The 22805-nt window shown below is 38.7% G+C and overlaps 1 protein-coding gene across 1 annotated transcript in view; it reads left to right on the plus strand.

The window, feature by feature from the left end:
• Positions 1–22805, plus strand: part of LOC124556562 (mucolipin-3-like) — a 136044-nt gene that overhangs the window by 110400 nt on the left and 2839 nt on the right. Inside the window, exons 9-12 of the mRNA XM_047130518.1 lie at positions 5085–5192; positions 16422–16544; positions 20369–20575; positions 21620–21771. Of these exons, the coding sequence (XP_046986474.1) occupies positions 5085–5192; positions 16422–16544; positions 20369–20575; positions 21620–21771 (590 nt within the window). The remainder of the gene's footprint in view (positions 1–5084; positions 5193–16421; positions 16545–20368; positions 20576–21619; positions 21772–22805) is intronic.

Here is a 22805-nt window from a genome sequence, read left to right on the forward strand (position 1 = left end):
AGTGTCAGCTGTCAGCTAGGTGTGAAACCATGGACTAGATCTGGGGATCTCTCATTTGCCTCAGACCACCATACTTCTCCTACCTCATTGCAGTTCCTTACTTTTTGATGTTTTCTGTCCTTCCCTCTGCTTTTATCTGGCTCTCTACCTCAAATGATTAATTTTATATTAATGACATATTATAATAGATTAGATAATTCTTTCTAATATATTTATTATTTAATCTTTCTTTATTAATATAGAAAAAGATATATTATAACACACTTATTGGTGTACAGGTTCCATATTTATCTTTATTTAGGTGATCTGTATGGCCAGGCTGTAGGAAAATGATGGCTGATAATTCTAGAATTTCCAAAATTCCTCTGTAGCATTACCTCACTGCTTATGCAATGTGTGGAGGAGCACCATCTTGTATGCACAAAAGACTCTCATAGTGGTTAACCAGTGATGGTACATGTATTGGGACCCACAGGACCCATCTCTTGCACAAAAAATATGGCCCTATGATAATTGAAGCCATCAATCCACACTACACAGTTACCTTTGCAGAATGAAGCAGTACCAGCTGATGTGCGAGCAGATTTTCTGTTGCCGATATTCTGCAATTCTGTGTATTGATGTATCCTTGGAGATGGAAATGAGTTTCATCTGTCTATAGAATGTCCCATGGCCATTCATTGTCCACTTCAATGAAAGCAAGAAATTCTAGAGCAGATGTTTGTCATACTGGCAGGTCAGCATGAAGCAACTCCTGATCGTCGATAGTTTTGTATGGATAGCAGTGCTAGGTGTTTCATAGAATTTTGTGCCTCATGCTCACTGGCATGTCCAAAGTTCAGGCCGTTCCCTGTGCACTGCATGTTTGCTCATAACCACTCTACTCCTGCATTCCCATGGCCATTTCTACTGACATTGAATTAATTGTTTCCTCCCTATGCCACATTGCACAACAAAGGAACCTGTTTTTTTGAATTTCATAATTATTTTGGCCAGACCCTTGCAGACAAACCAACACCTATTCTCATACACTTAAGTGTCTGAAACTTCTACAGAGCTAGGGTTCTTATAAAAGAGCTTTACCAGCATCACATGGCTCTGCATTGAGACAATCATGCTGAGTATCTCGGGTACAAGCCGAAGAACAGCAGTGTACCCTGCGTCTTTTATTTTGTATATTATACTCGTTACAGCACCATCTAGTTGCCAAATTTTTGGTATCCATAACATTTCCCCCATATTCTATAATATTCTGTTAAATTTGATGTCATTCTGAGAAGTGATTTGTTTTTTAAAGTGCTTTGAATCTGGAACTTTAGCTATAATTACCCTGTATTTTAGTGACTTACGATAGTATCGACATAATCAAGCACAGCGAAATGAGGGTGTACTGAAAAAATATGCCTCCAAATTTTTTATGTGAAAACTCTTAAAGCTTTAAAAATAAAATAATGTTGTTAACATGATTTTGAAAGTAAGACATTAACTGACCTGAGTAAAAACCCTAAGAGATTTTGGTCATGTGTAAAATCAGTAAGTGGGTCAAAATCATCTCTTCATTCTCTCAGCGACCACACTGGCACTGAGACGGAAGATAACAGAGAGAAGGCAGAAATACTGAATTTGGTCTTCGGAAGTTGTTTCACAGCAGATCATAACACTGTCCGTCCTTTCAATCATCATGCAAACGTCTTGAGCGATGAAAGGTACCTGACGATTGGAAAAAAGTGCAGGTCATTCCAGTTTTTAAGAAAGGCCATAAGACAGATCCACACAAGTATAGACCTATATCCTTGACATCAATCTTTCATAGAATTATGGAACACGTTTTATGGTCAAGAATTATGACTTTCTTGGAAAATGAACATCTCCTCTACAAAAATCAACATGGATTACGTAAACAGAGATCCTGCGAAACTCAACTCGCTCTGTTCCTCCATGACATCCACAGCACAGTGGACAACAGTGCTCAGGTTGATGCCGTGTTCCTTGATTTCAGGAAGACATTCGACACCATACCACATTGCCATTTAATGAAAAAAAAATTAGCTTATGGAGTATTAGAGCAGACTTGCAATGGGATTCAAGACTTTCTTGCAGATAGAACTCAACATGTCACTTTTAACACAACCAAATTGACAGATGTAAAGGAGTACCACAGGGAATTGTGGTAGGACCGTTGCTATTTACAATATACAGCGTGGTCAGTTGATTGTGACCGGGCTAGATATCTCACAAAATAAGTGTCAAACGAAAAAACTACAGAGAACAAAACTTGTCTAGCTTGAAGGGGGAAACCAGATGGTGCTATGGTCGGCCCGCTAGATGGCGCTGCCATAGGTCAAACCGATACCAACTGCATTTTTTAAAAATAGGGAACCCTATTTTTTATTACATATTCATGTAGTACATAAAGAAATATGAATGTTTTAGTTGGACCACTTTTTTCGCTTTGTGATAGGTGGTGCTGTAATAGTCACAAACATATGGCTCACAATTTTAGACGAACAGTTGGTAACAGGTAGGTTTTTTAAATGAAAATACAGAACGTAGGTATGTTTGAACATTTTATTTTGGTTGTTCCAATGTGATACATGTACCTTTGTGAACTTATCATCTCTGAGAATGCATGCTGTTACAGTGTGATTACCTGTCAATACCATGTTAATGCAATAAATGCTCAAAATGATGTCAGTCAACCTCAATGCATTTGGCAATACGTGTAACGACATTCCTCTAAACAGCGAGTAGTTAGTCTTCCGTAATGTTCGCACATGCATTGACAATGCACTGACGCATTTTGTCAGGCATTGTCAGTGGATCATGATAGCAAATATCCTTCAACTTTCCCCACAGAAAGAAATCCGGGGACGTCAGATCCGGTGAACGTGCGGGCCATGGTATGGTGCTTAGACGACCATTCCACCTGTCATGAAATATGCTATTCAATACCGCTTCAACCACACGCGAGCTATGTGCAGGACATCCATCATGTTGGGAGTACATTGCCATTCTGTCATGCAGTGAAACATCTTGTAGTAACATCGGTAGAACATTACGTAGGAAATGAGCATACATTGCACCATTTAGATTGCCATTGGGGGCCAATTTTTCTTCCTGCCATAATGCCGCACTATACATTAACCCGCCAAGGTTGCTGATGTTCCACTTGTCACATCCATTGTGGATTTTCCATTGCCCAATAGTACATGTTATGCCAGTTTATGTTACCACTGTTGGTGAATGACGCTTCGTCGCTTAATAGAACGCATGCAGAAAATCTGTCATCGTCCCGTAATCTCTCTTGTTGCCAGTGGCACAACTGTACACAACGTTCAAAGTCATCGCCATGCAATTCCTGGTGCATAGAAATATGGTACGGGTGCAGTCGATGTTGATGTAGCATTCTCAACACCAACGTTTTTGAGATTCCTGATTCTCATGCAATTTGTCTGCTACTGATCTGCGGATTAGCCACGACAGCAGCTAAAACACCTACTTTTGCGTCGTCATTTGTTGCAGGCCGTGGTTGATGTTTCACATGGAACTGAACACTTCCTGTTTCTGTAAATTACGTAACTATCTGACGAACGGTCTGGACACTTGGATGATGATGTCCAGGATACCGAGCAGCATACATAGCACACGCCCATTGGGCATTTTGATCGCAATAGCCATACATCAACATGATACCGACCTTTTCCACAATTGGTAAACGGTCCATTTTAACACAGGTAATGTATCACGAAGCAAATACCGACCGCACTGGTGGAATGTTAAGTGATACCACATACTTATGCATTTATGACTATTACAGCACCATCTATCGCAAAGCGAAAAAAGTGGTCCAACTGAAACATTCATATTTCCTTACGAACTGCACGAATATGTAATTAAAAATGTGGGTTCCTATTTTTTTTAAAAAATGCAGTTGATATCCATTTGGCCTATGGCAGCGCCATCTAGCGGGCCAACCATAGGGCCATCTGGTTTCCCCCTTCAAGCTAGACGAGTTTTTTTCTTTGTAGTTTTTTTGTTTGATGCTTATTTCGTGAGATATTTGGCCTGGTCGCTATCAATGGACCACCCTGTATATAAATGATCTAGAAGAAAGTATCAGATGCTCTTTAAGGCTATTCAGATGATGCAATTGTTTATACCAAAGTAGCAACGCCAGAAGATAGTAAGAATTTGCAGAACGACCTGCAGAAAATTAATGAATGGTGCAGACTCTTGCAGTTGACCCTGAATGTAAATAAATGTAACAAATTGCGCATACATAGGAAAAGGAATCCACTATTGTACAGCTACACTATTTATGACAAACAGTTGGAGACAGCATCTGCTGTAAAATATCTAGGTGTAACTATCCAGAGCGACCTTAAGTGGAATTACCATATATAAAACAGATAGTGGGAAAAGCATACACCATACTCAGATTCAACAGAAGAATCTTAAGGAAACGTAACTCATCCACAAAAGAAGCTTACAAGGCGCTTGTTCACCCAGTTCTTGAGCATTGTTCATTTATCTGGGATCTCTATCAGGTAGGACTGATAGAGGAGATAGAGAAGACGCAATGAAAAGCAGCGCGTTTTGTCACGAGGTCGTTTAACTGGTGAGAGAACATTACGGAGATGCCAAATAAAGTCCACTGGCAGATGTTACAAGAGAGGTGTTGTGCATCACGAAGAGATTTACTATTGAAGTTTCAGGACAGCACTTTTCAGGAGGAGTCAGACAACATATTACTTCCCCACAAATAGATCTAGCGTATTGACCATGAGGAGAAAATTTGATAATTTAGAGCCAAATCAGAGGCTTACTGACAATCATTCTTCCCACGCACTATTTGCGAGTGGAACAGGTACTAAAAGTACCCTCCGCCACACACCATTAGGTGGCTTGCGGCATATGATATAGTTATAGATACTGCATCTTTATCCTTCACCCACAGATCAGTTTGCACTACTGAATGTAAGATCTTAAAGTAAGATCTTAAAGAAACCCCTTAAAGACGTATTTAAACTTTTTTGGTTATAACAGCTACTTGTGTTTTAAATTTTGCATTTTTGTTATTGCAGCAAGTTGCTGGAGATCAGTGGAACATTTGCAGTGTACTTTTGGGGACTGGAAATCTCCTAGTGTGGTTTGGAGTACTGAGGTATTTGGGATTTTTTAAGACTTACAATGTGAGTATTTACTATTCATTATTTTTTTCCATAAACTAGTTCTATTATTTGTTCACATTCCTTAATTTTTTTCATATTAAGTATAAATTTCTTGTTGCACAGTGATCATAAAATTGCTGTTGTTCTGCTGCAACAGGGTTCAGATCCCATAAAGTCATTCTGATGTAGGTTTTTCTGATTTAGGAAAATCACTATAGGTGATTTCAAGTACAGTTCATTGGATAAGGTCATAATCAATTTGCCCAGTCATCTGGCTCAGTCACAATGTAACAGTATATGGAACAAGTAACATCACTGGTTTACATATCCTTCTATAAACATTACTTCATTTTTCGTGAACTTATTAAATAGAAAATATTCTTTGCAATGAGCTGAGCCTGTTTATTTATCTATTCTCTCTCTCTCTCTCTCTCTCTCTCTCTCTCTCTCTCTCTGTGTCTCTCTCTCTCTCTCTCTCTCTCTCTTCCCCCCCCCCCCCCCCCCTCCTTTCATTCAGATGAAAATTTCACATGCTTTGATGTAAAACTATGTACAGTGCAAACTGCGTTTTAATGACAATAAATGTTTCTTTTTTGCTCTATATTGTAGGCTCATTTTCTTCACAGCACTCCATAAGCTATGTATGCCACATGGGTAGCAACTTGGGCACTGCAGCATACAGTGACCAGATTCAGGTTTGGAAAACCTGCAGGTTCCAAGTTCACATTTCACGTTATGACTGGACAGTACTACCGGTCTTATATTGGACTCAAGTCTCTGTATGCTTTGGTGACCACCATTAAGTGTGATTGCAGAACACAGCACATGTTTTTTACCCACTCCTCGTGCTTGGGTGACTGCACCCAACTCTATCGAGAGAGCATATTATACCTAATGAAAGTAACAGTATTTTAATTACATTGCTTCCAATGCGATAAAGCAACTGCTGGTGATTTTCAAAAATGCTGCACTTCTGTATGCTCAAAGGTATAAGAGGACTGGCAAGAACTTCAAAACTTAAGAAGTGTCCCCATGGTGGAAGACTTATTGCTGAAGTCTTTACACCACCATTCTGTTGGCAGCTTGATAAAAATGAAATTGGAGGATATCCCATTACAATGGGAAATCTTAGCTTAATGGTCCAGTTGTACCTCTGTTAAAAACCTCAGTTTCCACATGACCACATGCAATGTATTTATGGTTCTATAGGTGTATAATTGTTCATTCAGGAGCAGGGGGGGGATCTTCATTTTACATCCAGAAAGGTCGAGAAGATCTCTCTTGGAATTTTTAAGTCCTTGAAGAGACTGTGAAATTAAACTGCCTTTAGTTGAAACAACTATGCCTCAACAGGTTACCATCCTCTCTTAAAAGGACATATCCCATTAAAATAGAACTGCACAGTGCCCTCAGTTTTCCCAAAGGTGTAGCAACATGCAAAAGTTTTGTACACATCTCAACATCAAAACTAAAGATGATGTGGGAACAAGTAGCAATATCAGACTATGAACATCATGAAATCATTTGTGTTGCAAAAACAGTGGCTTCTGTTCTTAGGTTTGGCAGTCAAACATTGAATAAGTATATTAAATTTGACCCACTGTGATGTGTGTTGCTCCAGTTTTTAGAAGTGTGAAGACACAATGAGTATATGTTAAGGCAAAACAACCTGTAGATACTGTCGATCAGATGCATATGAGCTGGGAACAGCATATACCTTGCTTCTATATTGCTTCAGTTTCTGTAATGATCATGCTGTATGAACACTCACTGTTCTGCATTTGCTGTGGAGAAAAATTTAACTGAAGGTCCCCAAGCAAATATCTTACATTACATTAAGAAAGCCACAAAGGATAGGAGTATCTGACACCACCATTTGTGAGGAATGAAGAAACAGAGAATGGCAGCATAAAGTGAAATAGTATTGTGCGTGGAGCATCCATTAAATCTACATTTATGTACATATTCTGCAAATCACCATACGGTGCATGGTAGAAAGTTATTCTCTTTCCTATTCTACTCACAAATGGAGCGAGGAAAAAAAGATTGTTGATATGCTTCCATACAAGCCTTGATGTCACATCTTGTCTTTGTGGTACTTACACAACATGATCATATGCTGGTTCTCTAAAACTTCTCAATAGTGTTTTGCAAAAGGAATGCCTTTTTCCTTCCAGGGATTTCTATTTGAGTTCATAGAACATTCCTGTAATACTCACTTGTTTCAAAGACCTACTGGTAACAAATCTAGCAGCCTGCATCTGAGTTGCTTCAGTGTCTTTCTTTAATCTCTGTTCGTGGGATCCTAAACACCCAAACTGTGCTCAAGAATGGGTGGCACTAGTCACCTGTACATTGTCTCCTACGTAGATTAGCTACACTTTTCTAGTATTATCCGAATAAACTAAAGTCCACTATTCACATTCTCTACTTCCAATATTTTTACTAATTCCATTTCATTTTACTGTCCAATGTTATAGGTAGATATTTAATCGACACAATTGTCTCAGTCAGCACACCACCAATACTCCATTTGAAGATTACATGATTGCTTTTCATACTTATCTTCATTCAATTAAGTTTTCTCAGATGTAGGTTAGGCTGCCACTCATTACACCAAATAGAAATTCTATCCAAGTTATCCTGTTTCATCCTAGTCATTCAAAGGTGAAACTTCCCCATAAACTACAGTGTCATCAGCAAATAGTTGCTGATTGCTGGTTACCCTATTAGGCAGAATCATTTATGTACAGTCCTATCACGCTTCCCATGGCACTCCTGATGGACCATTTGCCTCTAATGAACACTCACCATCAAGTGCAATGTATTTGATTTTATAATGAGGACACGCTAAAAAGTGAAAACTCTTGAAGTTTTTTAAATAAAACAAACATTATTAGCACTTTATATCTTTATTTTCCACATCTCTATATGTGTGGCCCCAGGCAACTGCGGGGCTCTAAATTGTGTGTGTGTAACACGGTGATGTGTAAAGTAACTGTGTCGGTACATGAGAAACAGCGTGCTGTAATCAAGTTTCGAATTTGAAGAGTTTGTCCACACATGAGGTACTCTCTCTCCTTCAGTATGACAATGCTAGACCATAGGGTGCTGCAACAATTGAACACTTTGGGTCCATTGTCTTTGATCATCGTCCATACAGTCCTGACTTGGTGACATCCATTTTTTGATCTGTTTCCAAATCTTAAATAACACCTTAGAGGACTTCAGTTTGAGAGTGTTGTAGTTGTAGTAGTAGTAGTAGTAGTAGTAGTAGTACAAGCAGCGCTGTGGTGGTGGTGGTGGTCCTGGTGGTCCCATCAACAAAGTCCAACTTATATAAAATATGTAAATGTGAAGACTAAAGATGTAGAATGTTAATAACATTTGCTTTATTTAAAAAGTTTTAATAGTTTTCATGTAAAAAATCTGTAGGCATTACTTTTCAGCATGTCATCATACTTAGACTTTAGCCATTCTTTTACCTCTTAATATATGGTGTATGCTTAGACATTAGTTAAGTGTTTGCAGTGGCAATGTGTCAAATGTTTTTTTGGAAATCTGTAGATATGGAACCTTCCTGTTCATGGTTCGCAAGATATCATGTGAGAAAAGTTTAGAATGAACAATACTTTCTACTTCTTTGTTTATTTGTGCATAGAAGCTTTTCTCCTCTGAAGGAAATTTTTTATAGTCGAACTCAGAGTGCGCAAAAGTATTCTGTAGCAGATCGATGCTAAGGATATTGGTCTATGATTTTGTGGGGCCATTCTTTTACCTTTTTGTATACAAGTCACTTTGTGCTTTTTTTTCGTTTTTTCTACTTAGGGCTTATCACTGAGAAAAAGGTTTGTGGTAAACAAGTGTTGATTATGGGGTCAATGCCAAGGAATACTCACTGTTAAACAGAATCAGGATTCCATCATGACCTGGTAACAAATTTGTTTTTAACTATTTCAGCTTCTTCTTAACACTAGAGATGCCCATTTCTATGTCCTCTATTCAGGAATTTGCACAGCACTCAATGCTATATCCATACAATCCTCTTGTGTGTTTTTTTTAATGCAAAATTTAAAATTTTAACTTTCTGCATGGTGTCTTGTATTACTTCTCCAGACTGGTCTGCACATGACTGAATAGAAACCTTTGGCCCACAAAGTGATTTTATGTAGGACCAGAATTTTCTAGGATTCTCAGCAAGATTTATCACTAACATATGTTGTCAGAAGTTGTATGCTTTGGGCATTGATCTTTTTACACACACACACACACACACACACACACACACACACACAACACAAACTTCTATCAACTTTGGCCAGTTGATATTTTCGTGTTCTTTTTTGAACTGAGGGGGCAACAATTTGTTTTCTCAACACTTTCCAGTTTTTGTTATTAAACAATAGTGGGTCTTTTCCATCCTTAGTCCACTTTTCACATATTTCTTTAGAGATAAAGTCAGTTTAAACTTTGCCTATAATTCCTCTATGCCCATCACGTTTCTACTAAATGATGTCTATTCATTGTCTAAGTAGCATCCTAATAACTGCTTATCTGCTCTTCCCAGATATATCTCCTTGCCTTTGTGATATATTTATTAACTTCAGTAAGCAGTGTGGCTACATAATCATGACCACTAATCCCTGCCCCTATACTGACACTCTCGGTAGGGTCAGGCCTGTTTGCAACTACAAAGCAAAAAAAATATTTTCTTTGCATGATCAGGGTACTTCAGCAGTACTGAGTGAAGACTCTTCGAATGATTCTACACCTGTTACAATGGTTTTTGGTGGACAGTAAAAACTTCTAGTGATTAATTTGAGATCACCTAGGCTAGTTGCTCACAATTAGATAACATTACTGTCAGACTAAATTTCAGCATCAATGGACATAACATTTTAGGCGGTTACAGATGCCAGCATTGTGATGACACCTATAGCTTCTCCAATAAAAGAAAAGATTGAAGGCAGTGTAAAACAAGCACTGAGAAAGAACACAAATGAAATGAAATGTCGTGTGGCTAGGGTCTCCTTTCGGGTAGACTGGTCTCCTGGTGCAAGTCTCTTTAAGTGACGCCACTTTGGCAACTTACGTGTATTGGTGGTGGTGGTGGTGGTGGTGGTGGTGGTGGTGGTGGTGGTGGTGAAGATAACACAACACCCAGTCACTGAGCGGAGAAAATCTCCGACCCAGCTGGAAATCGAACCCAGGTCCCCTTGCATGGCATTCCATTGTGCTGACCACTCAGTTATCGACGCAGACAGGAAGAACACACAAAACGTGATGAGATACCTCTTACAACAGATGTAGAGTTCTCCAAATGAAGGTCAAATTTTCAATTTCTTGTACTCATTACTAAGATAGAAGGATAAGCTCAACTGTTCAAATAGTATTGCTCCCATTATTCAGTGAAATGGAAATGGATTCAGGACATTTGCAAAGGATTTCAAGTTCTTTCACAGGAAAGACTCTTATGCTTGTGCTTCCATGAGATACATTTAAGAAATACTGACATGCCTATGCTAAGTGGCTACAGCCAGCTCAAACCGCACACTGAATTACAAGCAGTTTATCAGAATGTGTGTCACTTAAAATGTCAGTGGTCTTTAAATATGCCATTGTATAACAGTAATAGACATAAACTCTGAAACTTTCTCTATCCTGTGGGGAGTGGGAAAAGCCACTCAGCAATTGGGGGCAGTGTGATTCTGCACAAGTTAAAATGTAGCCCTTCATTAGAAAATATTGCTGCCTTTTGAACTGGAAGAGCAAAAGCTCGATGTGTCATATAGAGAGAGGAAGAAAGGTCTTGCAGGAAAAAATCCACGAATTCAATTAACCATTCCACAGCAACTGCAAAACTTAGAGAGTCATAGAAGGACATTTTGGGAAATGGCAGTACACCATTCCTTACAACCATATTGAGAAATGGCATCTTAGTGAGCATAGCTAAGTAGAACTTAAGTGCTGACAGAGCCACAGTTTGTTTTTTTAAAGAAAAAATGTCACTGCTTCTGAAGGACAAAATCCCGTGTTCCAGATCATCTGCAGAACCATCTACATCTATACTCTATGAATCTCTGTTAAGAGCATGGCAGAGGTTACATCCCACTGTCCCAGTTATTAGGGCTCTCTCTTGTTCCATACACACATGGAGTGTGGGAAAAATGAGCATTCAGATGCCTCTTTGAGTGGTGTAATTAATACAGTCATATCTTCAAGATCCCTATGGAAGTGATATGTTGTAGGGTGTTGTCTAATATCCTTAGTCATCATTTTAATGCCAGTTCTTGAAACTTTGTCAGTAGACTTTCTTGGAATGGTTTCTGTCTATCTTAGAGGCTTTAGATCCTTTGAAGACTGATTGCATTTCCACAGTATTCTACCAGTAAATCAGGCTTCTACCTGCTTTACCCGTGACTGAGCCTGTGGGTTTGTTCCACTTCATCTCCCTACTAAGTGTTACACTCAAGTATTTGTATGAGTTTGCAGTTTCAAACTGTGACTCACTGATATTATATTCATTGCATACATTTCAGTAAGCTGCCAATTATTACACCACTTTGAAATCTTATCAAGGTGTGCCTGAATATTTGTACACCTTTTTTCAGACTACTTCATTGTAGAAAACTGCATCATCTGCAAAAAATGTGAGATTACTATTAATGTTGTCTACAAGATCATTAATATAAAACATAAATAGCAAGGGACCCAACACTCTTCCCAGGGTACACCCAAAGTTACTTCTGCAGCAGTTCAGGACTCTCCAATGAAGATAACATGTTGCGTCCTCAGTCCAGTCATATATTTCATCTGATACCCAATATGATCATACTTTTGATAATAACCATAGGTGTGGTCCTGACTCAAATGCTTTTCAGAAATTGAGAAATACTGCATCTACCTGCCTTTCTTGATCCATGGCTTTCAGGATGTCGTGAGAAAAGTGAGTTGGTTTTTACATGATCTTTGTATTAGAAATCCATGCTGGTTGGCATGGAGGAGGTTGTTCTGTTGGAGGTGCCTTATTCTGTTTGATCTCAGAATATGTTCCAAGATTCTACAACAAAGATATAAAGGATTTTGGACAGTGTTGTGAATCATTTCTGCTCCGCTTCTTGTAGACAGGTGTGATCTTTCTCTTCCAACTACTGAGCACACTTTTTTGTTCAATGGATCCACAGTAGATTATAATTAACAAAGGGACTTACTCATCCGCAAATTCGGTATTGAATCTGATGGGGATTCCATCAGGCCCTGGGGCTTTCTTCAATTTTAGCAATTTCAACTGAATGCCACTAACACCAATACCTATTTCACTCATCTTTTCAGTGGTATGACAATTAGATGGGGCAATAATTCTTGGTTTTCCTTTGTAAAGGAATATTTGATAACAGAGTTAAGCATTTCTGCTTTTGCTTTGCTACTCTCAATTCCAGTTCCAATCTCATCCATGAGTGACTGGACACTTCACTTTGGTGATACTAATACCTTTTACACATGACCAGAATTTTTATTAAGGTCATTAACAATATTCTACGACAGTCATTGAAGGCTTCACACACTGCTCTCTTAACTGCTAAATGCGTTTCACTCAGTATAATCTCTCTCTGTGCTTTGTTTTATACCTATTGTATGGTAATCTCTTTTTCTTTAGATATTTCTTCACAGTGACTGTATATCTTGACAGATCTCTCCCATTGTTCCCCCCCCCATCAGAGGTTAGAGTCCTCCCTCTGGCGTGCGCGTGCGCCTGCGTGTGTCTGTGCATGCGCACGCGCACAATTAAATTTTCCCCAGAGATGTCACTACTGTAGACTTCAGGTTTTCACCAGCTTTCTGTGCCTAATCTTACGTGAGCTTCAGTGCTGTTTAGGAGCACATCATTGCGAATGCTTTGGCAGTTTACTACTACGATTTTGGTACTCCAATCTGTGGGAGGCATTGCTTTGGATCTTACACTGGTACGTCTGAGCTTTTCACAGGTATTTTATCTGTATTGGATGGAGGTTCACCTAATCTAAAAAACACCTTTGTGTGGGGTGAACACACGATCATCATCTTCGGTAGCTGCTTCTGATGTGAAGTTCACATCAGACCCATTTAGGAGACCCTACAACTCTCGACCCTCTGGTGCAAGTCTAAAAAGTCACAGCTTAGCTTGTCACAGAACCCTCAGTCTTTGATTCAAGCCTTCTACTCAACTAAGAACCATAGGCCACTATCTGATTTGGGGACAATGCTACAGATTGTGAGCTTCATTGAAACTCTATGGTTAAGGCTGGCATTCTCAACCCTCTCTGCTAGTCGCTGGAATGATCAAAGTATGACTTCGGAGCCTAGGCGACTGGCATCATTTGTTCCAGCATGCACTACAATATGTAGTTGGTTGCACCCTGCTTCCTCAGTGGCTGCCAGAATAGCCTCTTCAACATGCTGAATGAAGCCTCCAGTCTCACACACTGAATGTACCTGGTGTACCTTCCCATTCCTTGCTGCCATTTCCCTAAAGGGTACCATTATTCACCATACATTTGAGCTGCTAATGACTAATAGACCCGTACCATTTTGTGTTTGCCGCCTCTTGACACAGGACGCAGTAATTTTCCCCAGAACAGGAGAAGTGAATCACACAGACACAGACACAGTTTCAGTTTCAGTAAAGATGGCACCTTGAACTTGTTTGTTAGAGGAATTAGCATAACACTGAATCCTCCCTGGTCCCTATTTACCCTTTACAGGACACCTAAACATGCCATTGACATGCCACTCACAGTCATGTGGGTATGTAATGATAGATATGTATCTCCTACAGGAGAGTCAGTGTCCACAGGAGAGGAAAGTACTTGAAGTGTCTTTGACACATTTGGTACACAACTTTTGGTGGCCCTCCCAACACACCCATTCGCAGCAAACACTTGACAACAAAACATACTGAGCTGCTTCCAAGGTAGATTAAGATGGTTGCACTTCACCTGAATGTAACCACACAAAAAACTTCTTTATGTTGAAACCATTTGTTCGGTATGTTTCTTAACATGGAAGATACAACAGTCTTTAGAATATCAAAACTAGGTCCATTCCAATCCCATTTAGGAGTCCTGTTAAGTGTTCAATATTCGTGGATAATTTTCTGACCATTAAAAAGTTGACTTAATGGACCGAAAGGATGCATTAAAGTTTTTCACTCAGAAAACTATTTGTGTAAATTTTAAACCATTCATATCACATGCTTAACCAAACTTAACACAAAATGGAGACACTTGTTTAACATTTAACGAATGTGTATGATTTCTACTCTTATCTTAGACAAAAAAGTAACCTGGTTACCATACCTTAAAGACCTAGAATAAAATGCATAAAATCACTAACATCTCAAATGCCTTGGCAGACAAACATGGGGCACTGCTTTATGAAACATCCAGACGGTCATGAATTGGTTGTGGCATTGCTATTTATGGATCATCATTGCTTCATATTTCAAGACACTGGTTGTTTTTCACCAACCACCCAGATTCTGGGTCTGTGTGAAGAGGGTAATGAAGCATCACTCCAAATATGATGGGCACCTCATTATGGTGAAAGCAGTCCTCAGAGTACTAGAACTGCCACAATCCAGGTATTTAGTGTGGCTGGCAATCCAAACTTTGAGCATATGTTCAAAACTCAAGCATATGCAATCAGTACTTCTCAAAAATTGGAGATAATTTCTACCTTCTGCAGGACACAGTGCTTGTTTTTGTTTTACTCGAACACATTTTAACTCTTTGTGTTTTTGTTGTTTATTATTCTCTCTCGCATAATGCTATCAGCTTTTTTTGTTGCTAGTGTTAAATGTCCCATACAGCTTCTTATGATTTCTAGTGCTATTGTCTTGTATCATTATGTTAATTGTTTGAATAACTTATTTTGTTCACTATGACTGTTTTAACAATTACACACATGATTTATTTTATTACTAAAACAAAACCTTTCTGCACAGCAGCACCAGAAAAATCATAAGCTGCATAAAGTATGGCTGAAACTACACCTCATTTCAATAACAAAATGGAGGCATGCCACTGGAGACTAAATGGATTCACCAACTGTTATCCCCAAGCATTTTAACAGTATATTTTAAACAGGCAGCACAAAATAAATGATACTGTTATGCGTGTCAGAATGATAAATCAAAACCTACTGAAGGTAGCACAAAGTGTAGAAATCTCTACTGGAAAAACAAAAATAAACAATCTTTGTCTTGAAGATGGAAATTCTGATTTTTCTTTGCAATCACAGAAAGAAAGAAGAGCTAGAACATCCAAATGATGGTTGTTTCAAAGACTTTTTGAATCTTTATTAATAAAAGCACAAAAATGTGAATGTGCTTCTGTAAATCCATGAAACTTTACTGGTCATCCTGATTTACATCAACTGCAGTTTCCATAAGATGTGTAGGCAAATGCCAGGATGGTTACATAAAAATTGACCTGTCTAATTTCTTCTTCACCATTCTTGAATCAAAGTTTGAGCAATGCATCTTGAATGACATCCTATACAGGGTATTAAACCTTAATCTTCTTTCATTCCATTTTGAGTGTGTAAGTAATAATCTGTGGATAGAATAAACTGTTGCCTCAGAAACATCAGAGGCCCAACATATTTCGTGATTGATTTGGTACATGATTTTGTTTACTTGAAACCGTATTTTTAAAAATTTTCAGTTGGAGAAAGAAAGTATTGGGCTGAGGGACAAGAAGTTCATCACTATATAATACACCTTTTTGTAAAAACTGTGTGTTCACATATCCACCCATGTTTCAAATAGCTATTTCCTATACTTAGGTTGGCTGAAACTACACCTCATTTCAATAACAAAATGGAGGCATGCCACTGGAGACTAAATGGATTCACCAACTGTTATCCCCAAGCATTTTAACAGTATATTTTAAACAGGCAGTATGGGTTAGTATTTTAAGAATACCTGTGAATACATTTGAATTTGAGTACAAATGGGCGAGACCAGTGAGATTCTGACAAGGTTTTTGAAATGTTAGTGTATGAATTTATCCCATTTATAACATAGCTTTCTGTTTATTGTAGGAAGAGCAGTGATAAACTTGTCACTGAGCATCCTAACACCGAGTCATCACAATCTCCTAATTGGATCAGTCATCTGTTGAGATTACTATTGTGTGCATGTTTTCAACCAAAACTGTTCGAATGATGATTTTTAAATTACATTAAAAGTGAAACCTCTCTCTCTTTCAGGTGGTTATTCTTACACTCAAGAAAGCAACACCCCATGTTTTGAGATTTCTTTTATGTGCACTTCTTATCTATGCAGGCTTTACATTTTGTGGATGGCTCATCTTGGGACCATATCACATGAAGGTGACTGTTATTTCTGTAATTATTTTTATCATTATAGCTTATTTGTAAACTGAAAAGTATTATGTTGTTAACTGTATTGTTTCACCCACTTTACACTCAGCTTATATACTATTCATTGCAGGTTTATGAGACAGAGACACGCAGTTCAGTTGGCGAAAAATTAGTAAATGAATAACCAAACAGCAATAAGTTTGTCCAGAAATAACACATACTGCTACAAAGCAGTGACTAAATACACAGAGCAAAACAAGAGCAGCCAAATTATTAATTTATTCACATAATATTGTCACCCTGTGGTAATAGGGTTCAACAGCTAAAAAATTAAATCTTCAAAATGTACTAGAGAAATTAGTATTCTGGATAGCCTTTATCTGAGAGAACTTAAGGTGTGTTGCCTACTGGTCTAATGTCAGGCGTGACTGACAATGGTGGTGGCTTCAAAAATGAATGGAAAGGTGCATTATATTATGCTGAATAGTTATAAAACTGAAAGTTTAAACAGACATAGTTTCTTTTACTCAATTTGTGGTTATCTGCAACCCAATACTGTCTTACCTTACTGCTAACTAACACTCCAAAACAATATAATTTTAAGATTTAGAAAAATGTGGAACATGGCAATAATGGATGCCCTTCAGGGATAAAAATAGTTCACAAAGCTAAAATTTCACAACTGTGTATGGAGTTACTAGTAAACAAAAAAAACTGTTAACTGCTTTTATCAAAAGCACAGACTTGGTCAAAAGAAAATCAGAGTACCAGAAACAACAAGGTACCAAAATGGAAACTTTAAATTTAATGACACAAATTGATTTTTTAAAATGTGTTACTTTCTTTTTCTTTGTGTCTTTGACACGTTTGCAATTTTTATGCAAAGTTTTCTGAGTTGTTCCCCCACCTTTTCCCTCTGTTCATAAATTCAATTCTACATCCATGTATATGCCCTGCAAGCTGTTCTATAGTGCTTGACAGTGGCTACTTGTTGCCAGTTAACCACTTACTGTTATATTCCATTCACACATGTGGTGAGGGGGGGGAAATGATTGAATGCCTTTTGTATATTCCTAGCTTCTCTTAACTCATTCTCATGGTCCCTAAGTAAGAGGTACAGTGAAAGCAGCAGAATTATTAGAAAGTTTACCATAAATACCAGTTCCCTAAATTTACCCAGTAGGTTTTCCCAAAAGCAGTATTTCTTTCAATCCAAACATTTCCATTCTGGTACTCTGAGAATCTCTGTTCCCCTTTACTAGGAGCCATACCAACCAGTTACGATATTAGCCTTGCATCTCTGAATCCATACATTGTCCATCAGGTTTACTTGATAAGGACAGTAAACCCTGGAACAAATGTGAGTGTTCTCTACCACTGATTACAATTTTTTTGTTTGCTTCTTAGTATTATTCTTAGATATTTACAGAATGTAATAGCTTCCAGCACATACGGAGACAAGAAGTTCGGAGATAACTTGATAGGACATGCTGGCGAGTTAAAAGCAAGTATATAGAGTTCATTTTGGATATATACTCTGTACAGTCCTCTTAGTAAACTTCAGTCCTTGTGTAGAAACAACCTAGCCAACCTCCTCAATTCACTGCACCATGAAACCTAAGAACACGACAAACTGAATGATAATTCCAATAAAGTTATTGGCTTTATCTCAAAGACTGCCTTGCTGTTAGATCTCCATGTTAGTCTCGCCTTTAACTCTGTGGCAGCCGCACCACAAAAATGCATGAACAGACCAGAGCTGCTCACAGCCAACCCAACTTGGATGCATCAGATATCTGTCGTCGTGCATACCTGCCGATAGGCAAAAGCGTGGCAATGTGTGGTGCACATGGATGCAGATCAGCAGAAAAAGCAATGGCAGTGTGAACTGAGCTACTGTACAGTAAATGCATTTTTCGAGAGTGTGGAACTTCAATCTTCAAACCACTGGGGTCAAGCTTAATGTGAACTCCCCACAGACGCATACGGAAGTTTGTTTTGTGCTTTCCATTTATATCCATCTTCACTTCATCACTTCCGCGAAATACACGGTGCCCCGCAATCATGAGAAAAAGGTTTATTTCCTTCCAGAGGTGCGTCCTCTGTTCTCCCGCACTCACATAATCGTACAACACACTCATCACAGAGTAGTTTATGCCCTCTGGGATCGGTGTCAGAGTGGAACTGTTATGCAAATCCAATTATTGTGATCACCGGTTAATGGAAACTGTGATCTAATTTCATTTTTGTCACCTGTTCACTCACTCATTTGGTAGGTCCTAAACAAAGTGCATGGGTGTGTCGGGAAAGTTGGCTCTCTGTATGACTGACGTATAAGCAGCAATACCCACACGTTCCCACTTCAACTGTACCCCTATGTTTATCAGATAAGTCTTGTAAAGGTTCTCATGTACTTCAGGTGAAGATTCTCATACTTCAGCTGAAGATTACCACATGTATTATTTTGCCTTCTAGTAGCACACAACCCATTAATGAATCCTGTACAGAAACGTTGTCCCTTTCATCCATGCAGAATCCAGCACCACCTCAATAGGAAAATTTTCTTTCCTTCACCTAAAATACAGTGTAACTTCTGCATAACTGTCCCTAAACAGCCTTTTATGACATCATTCTCTCCTGCCTGACTTTGCATTATTTCTCACATCTTCACAAATACCTTCGAATTTCACCATATACAAAATCATTTTCAATTTATTGTCACAGTTACTCATTATGATTATTTTTCCCTGTTAACAGGTGGCCTCAACTCTTGTTGACAACACAAGTCTGTTCTCATAACTCTGGACTTGCTGTTCAGGTCAATTTAAGAAGGCATTTTAAGGGTAACTTCTGGATATGTTTACCCCTTCACACCAACAAATTGTATATTCTTACCTTTTATTTCCATCCCTAAGATATACAAACTTCAATATTCTGGCAATTTTATCATTGTTGGTTCTGTCTTCCAGTTAATGTATTTATTAATTTCATTCATCATAATCAATGTTGTTTTTAGAAAGTCTGCAACTGAGTCATTCACTGACCAGTTACGTATTTTTTCATGCATAGCATGGTGCATTTTGATGATGTACTCTCTTTACTTGATAATGAAAATAAACTATCAAAACACATTGTTCTATGCATGAAAAAATACCTAACTGGCACAGCGTTTTATTATTTAAATAATGCATTTCTGCTTTGCTCTCCAACAGCTATGTGTCATTGTAAGTAAGTTCCTTTACAGACTCTTCCTTGACTACCTGAAGACTGTTCCTGTTCACAATCAATCAACAGCCTCCTTTTCACACTGGACTCGCATTCGGGAGGACGACGGTTCAATCCCGCGTCCGGCCATCCTGATTTAGGTTTTCCGTGATTTCCCTAAATCGCTCCAGGCAAATGCCGGGATGGTTCCTTTGAAAGGGCATGGCCGACTTCCTTCCCCGTCCTTCCCTAATCCAATGAGACCGATGACCTCGCTGTCTGGTCTTCCCCAAACAACCCAACCCAACCCTCCTTTTCACAATTGAAGTTCTGTCCCATTACATCATTATTCTTAATGTAAACAGTTTGTTTGTTGTTGAGTATGTAATTTCCTGGTGCATTCCAACCTCTGGCTGCAAACTACTTTCTTAGAAAATGATGAAACATGAAGCTGGTATTGTGTTGTGGCATCACATACAACCCATCTTTAGCCAGTCTTCTTGCCTCTTAGCTATCTTTAATTATCTTTTATTATCTATTCTTGTTACATATGATTATGAAAATTCAGTTAAATTTTTGTTGGTGATAAAAACAGATAAAAATTTTAATAGATTTCCTTCTTGTTGCAGTTCCGATCCCTAGCAAGCACATCTGAGTGTTTGTTTGCCCTGATTAATGGTGATGACATGTTTGCAACTTTCTCCATAATGTCTTTAAAATCACCAATGTTATGGTGGTACAGCCGAATTTATCTATATGGCTTCATTAGCCTGTATATATATGTTATTCTCAGCCTCTTCATATCAGTGATAATGGATGCATATGAAACAATAAAGGTAAGTACTGTTCATTTTTAATGTTGCATTTCAGACAACTTCAGATATAACACATTTCTCTTAATCAGGATTATTACAGTATTGTGTCCCACATACATTATGCTTTTACATAAAATTCTTTTATAAGCGACCTGGTTTGTCTAGTTCACCAAACTATCTTTAAGCAACAGGCAGATCTGCTGGAATGTTAATTACACCATCTGTTAAAGTTTGTTGCATGTGTGTAAATTCAGCCAGCTATTCACTAAGGGAATCTTAACTCAGATTGCAGTGCTGTTTTCTCATATAAAGTTCCTCGTTCAAGCTTATGACAGTATCTCGGGAAATCTCAAAGTTTATGAGGTACTAATCATTGACAGTTTATGTTCTGTGTCCATGAATAATTACATTAAGTGATGTTACAATATTTGCGTTACTCTAACTTCATACTTTTCCTTATGCTGATCATGTTCTTTTTATGTTACTTTCCTTCATACCAGCTTTCCTTTCCTGTTTCTTTCAGTCTCATAAAAAAATGAAGTCCTTTCTTATTACTATGCAAAGTGACATGCTAGTCAAAGCACTGGACTTTTATTCTGGAATAGTAGGTTCAAATTGAGGTCTGGCCATTCTGGTTTAGATATTCCACCTGCCTCTAAATCACTAAATGACAATGCTGGGATTGCATTGGCTAATAATCATTGTTGTCCAATGTGCATATATGCTCACTCTCATGAGCTCGTTTTTCATAGTATATTGTAAATTTCCTTTTTCTCCCTCCATCCCATAAGTACCAAATTTGGGACATTATAGTTTTTGTTACCACACACATTAGAGGGAGTCATTGCAGTTTAATATTGTAACAAGAACATCCCCAACAACAACAGTATTAATAATTGATTGATTAGCGTTACTTCTGATACAATAGAGAAGTTGAAAATAGCAACTTTCAACCTTTTGTTCTGAGGCATTGCACATAAAAAGATTTTTGTGTAATATTAGTTTGGAAAACTGCATTGTTATGTTTCTTTCATAATACAATAAAACAGTTTTATTTTATTTCAGCTGTACTACAAGACAGGATTTCCAAAAAATGACCTTCAGATATTTGTTTCTTCTGGAAGAGATGAAGCTGTTTCAGCAATTCAGAATGAGTCATTATCAACAACATTATCATCCCTCAGTGATTTTGTTGACAGGATATGTTGTTGCCAGAGGTAATGAAAATCATTTTAGTAAAATAAATTTCAAACATCTCTTGTGCTGTCTTGATTTTGATTCTCCGCAGTGCCCCTAAATAATTTCAGTTGAATATTACAGAATACTTGTATCATTCAGGATGTTCTGTCCCTTGCCCTAACTAGTATGTGCTCTAATGACCACACACTTTCTCCATTTCATATGACCGAGTGTTTACAGCACTCAGTAGGGTGAGTGGCAGTGTGATGGGACAGGGGGGGCCAGTGACACACGGGTGTTCGAGAGAAGTATTTTATTCAACTTCAAATACACATTGTGTTGCTAGTAATGGATGGCATACACACAACTCCAGCAAATCTGGCTGGCGTTGGCTCGCACCTGGCTGGCTTCCAACCTGTCGAGGAGTTGCACATGTAGGTGCCCTACGTTGCTGACTTCAGACTGGGCAGCGCCGTGCAGTGCGTCCGTGGGCCATGGCCCCATCATCAGCACCACATTTCTTGCTGCAAATGCATTCTACTGCAGAATGGCTGCACCCAGAAACTCGGGGCCCTGCTTGCATCTACTGTGGAGTCAGCTGAAGAACGCTGTGCACTGGACATGACCAACCTGGCAGTATTCTGGTAATGGCAGGTGCAGATGGCAGAGCAGTGGCACTTTGGCACCAAGTTCCATGAGGGGACTTGGTGCAGGAGGGGCTTGTCTAACACTGTCTTGAACCCATGACTGCAGCTGGCGGTGCTCAGTCTCGTCGTCTAGCATGGACCTGGTGGTGTGGCCATAGTGCTGAACTCCGAATGAATCTGCCTCAAATTCACTCCTATTTACATGGTCGTGAGGTGCTTTTGTTGCACTGTTACACAGCCCCTCCCCCTCACCCCCACCCCCTCCTCCCAGTCATGTAGTTCACAATGTGGGTCCCTAGTGTGGTGACATCATCCTATCTGCTCTGGCTATTATCACTGGGCTGTGCAGGTTTTGCCAAGCACAGCTGGCCCATGTCGCAACCCTTCTGTGTATGTGTTATTCTGACCTATGTTGCCACACTATG

Source organism: Schistocerca americana, chromosome X (assembly GCF_021461395.2).
Source record: "Schistocerca americana isolate TAMUIC-IGC-003095 chromosome X, iqSchAmer2.1, whole genome shotgun sequence".
Taxonomy (NCBI): domain Eukaryota; kingdom Metazoa; phylum Arthropoda; class Insecta; order Orthoptera; family Acrididae; genus Schistocerca; species Schistocerca americana.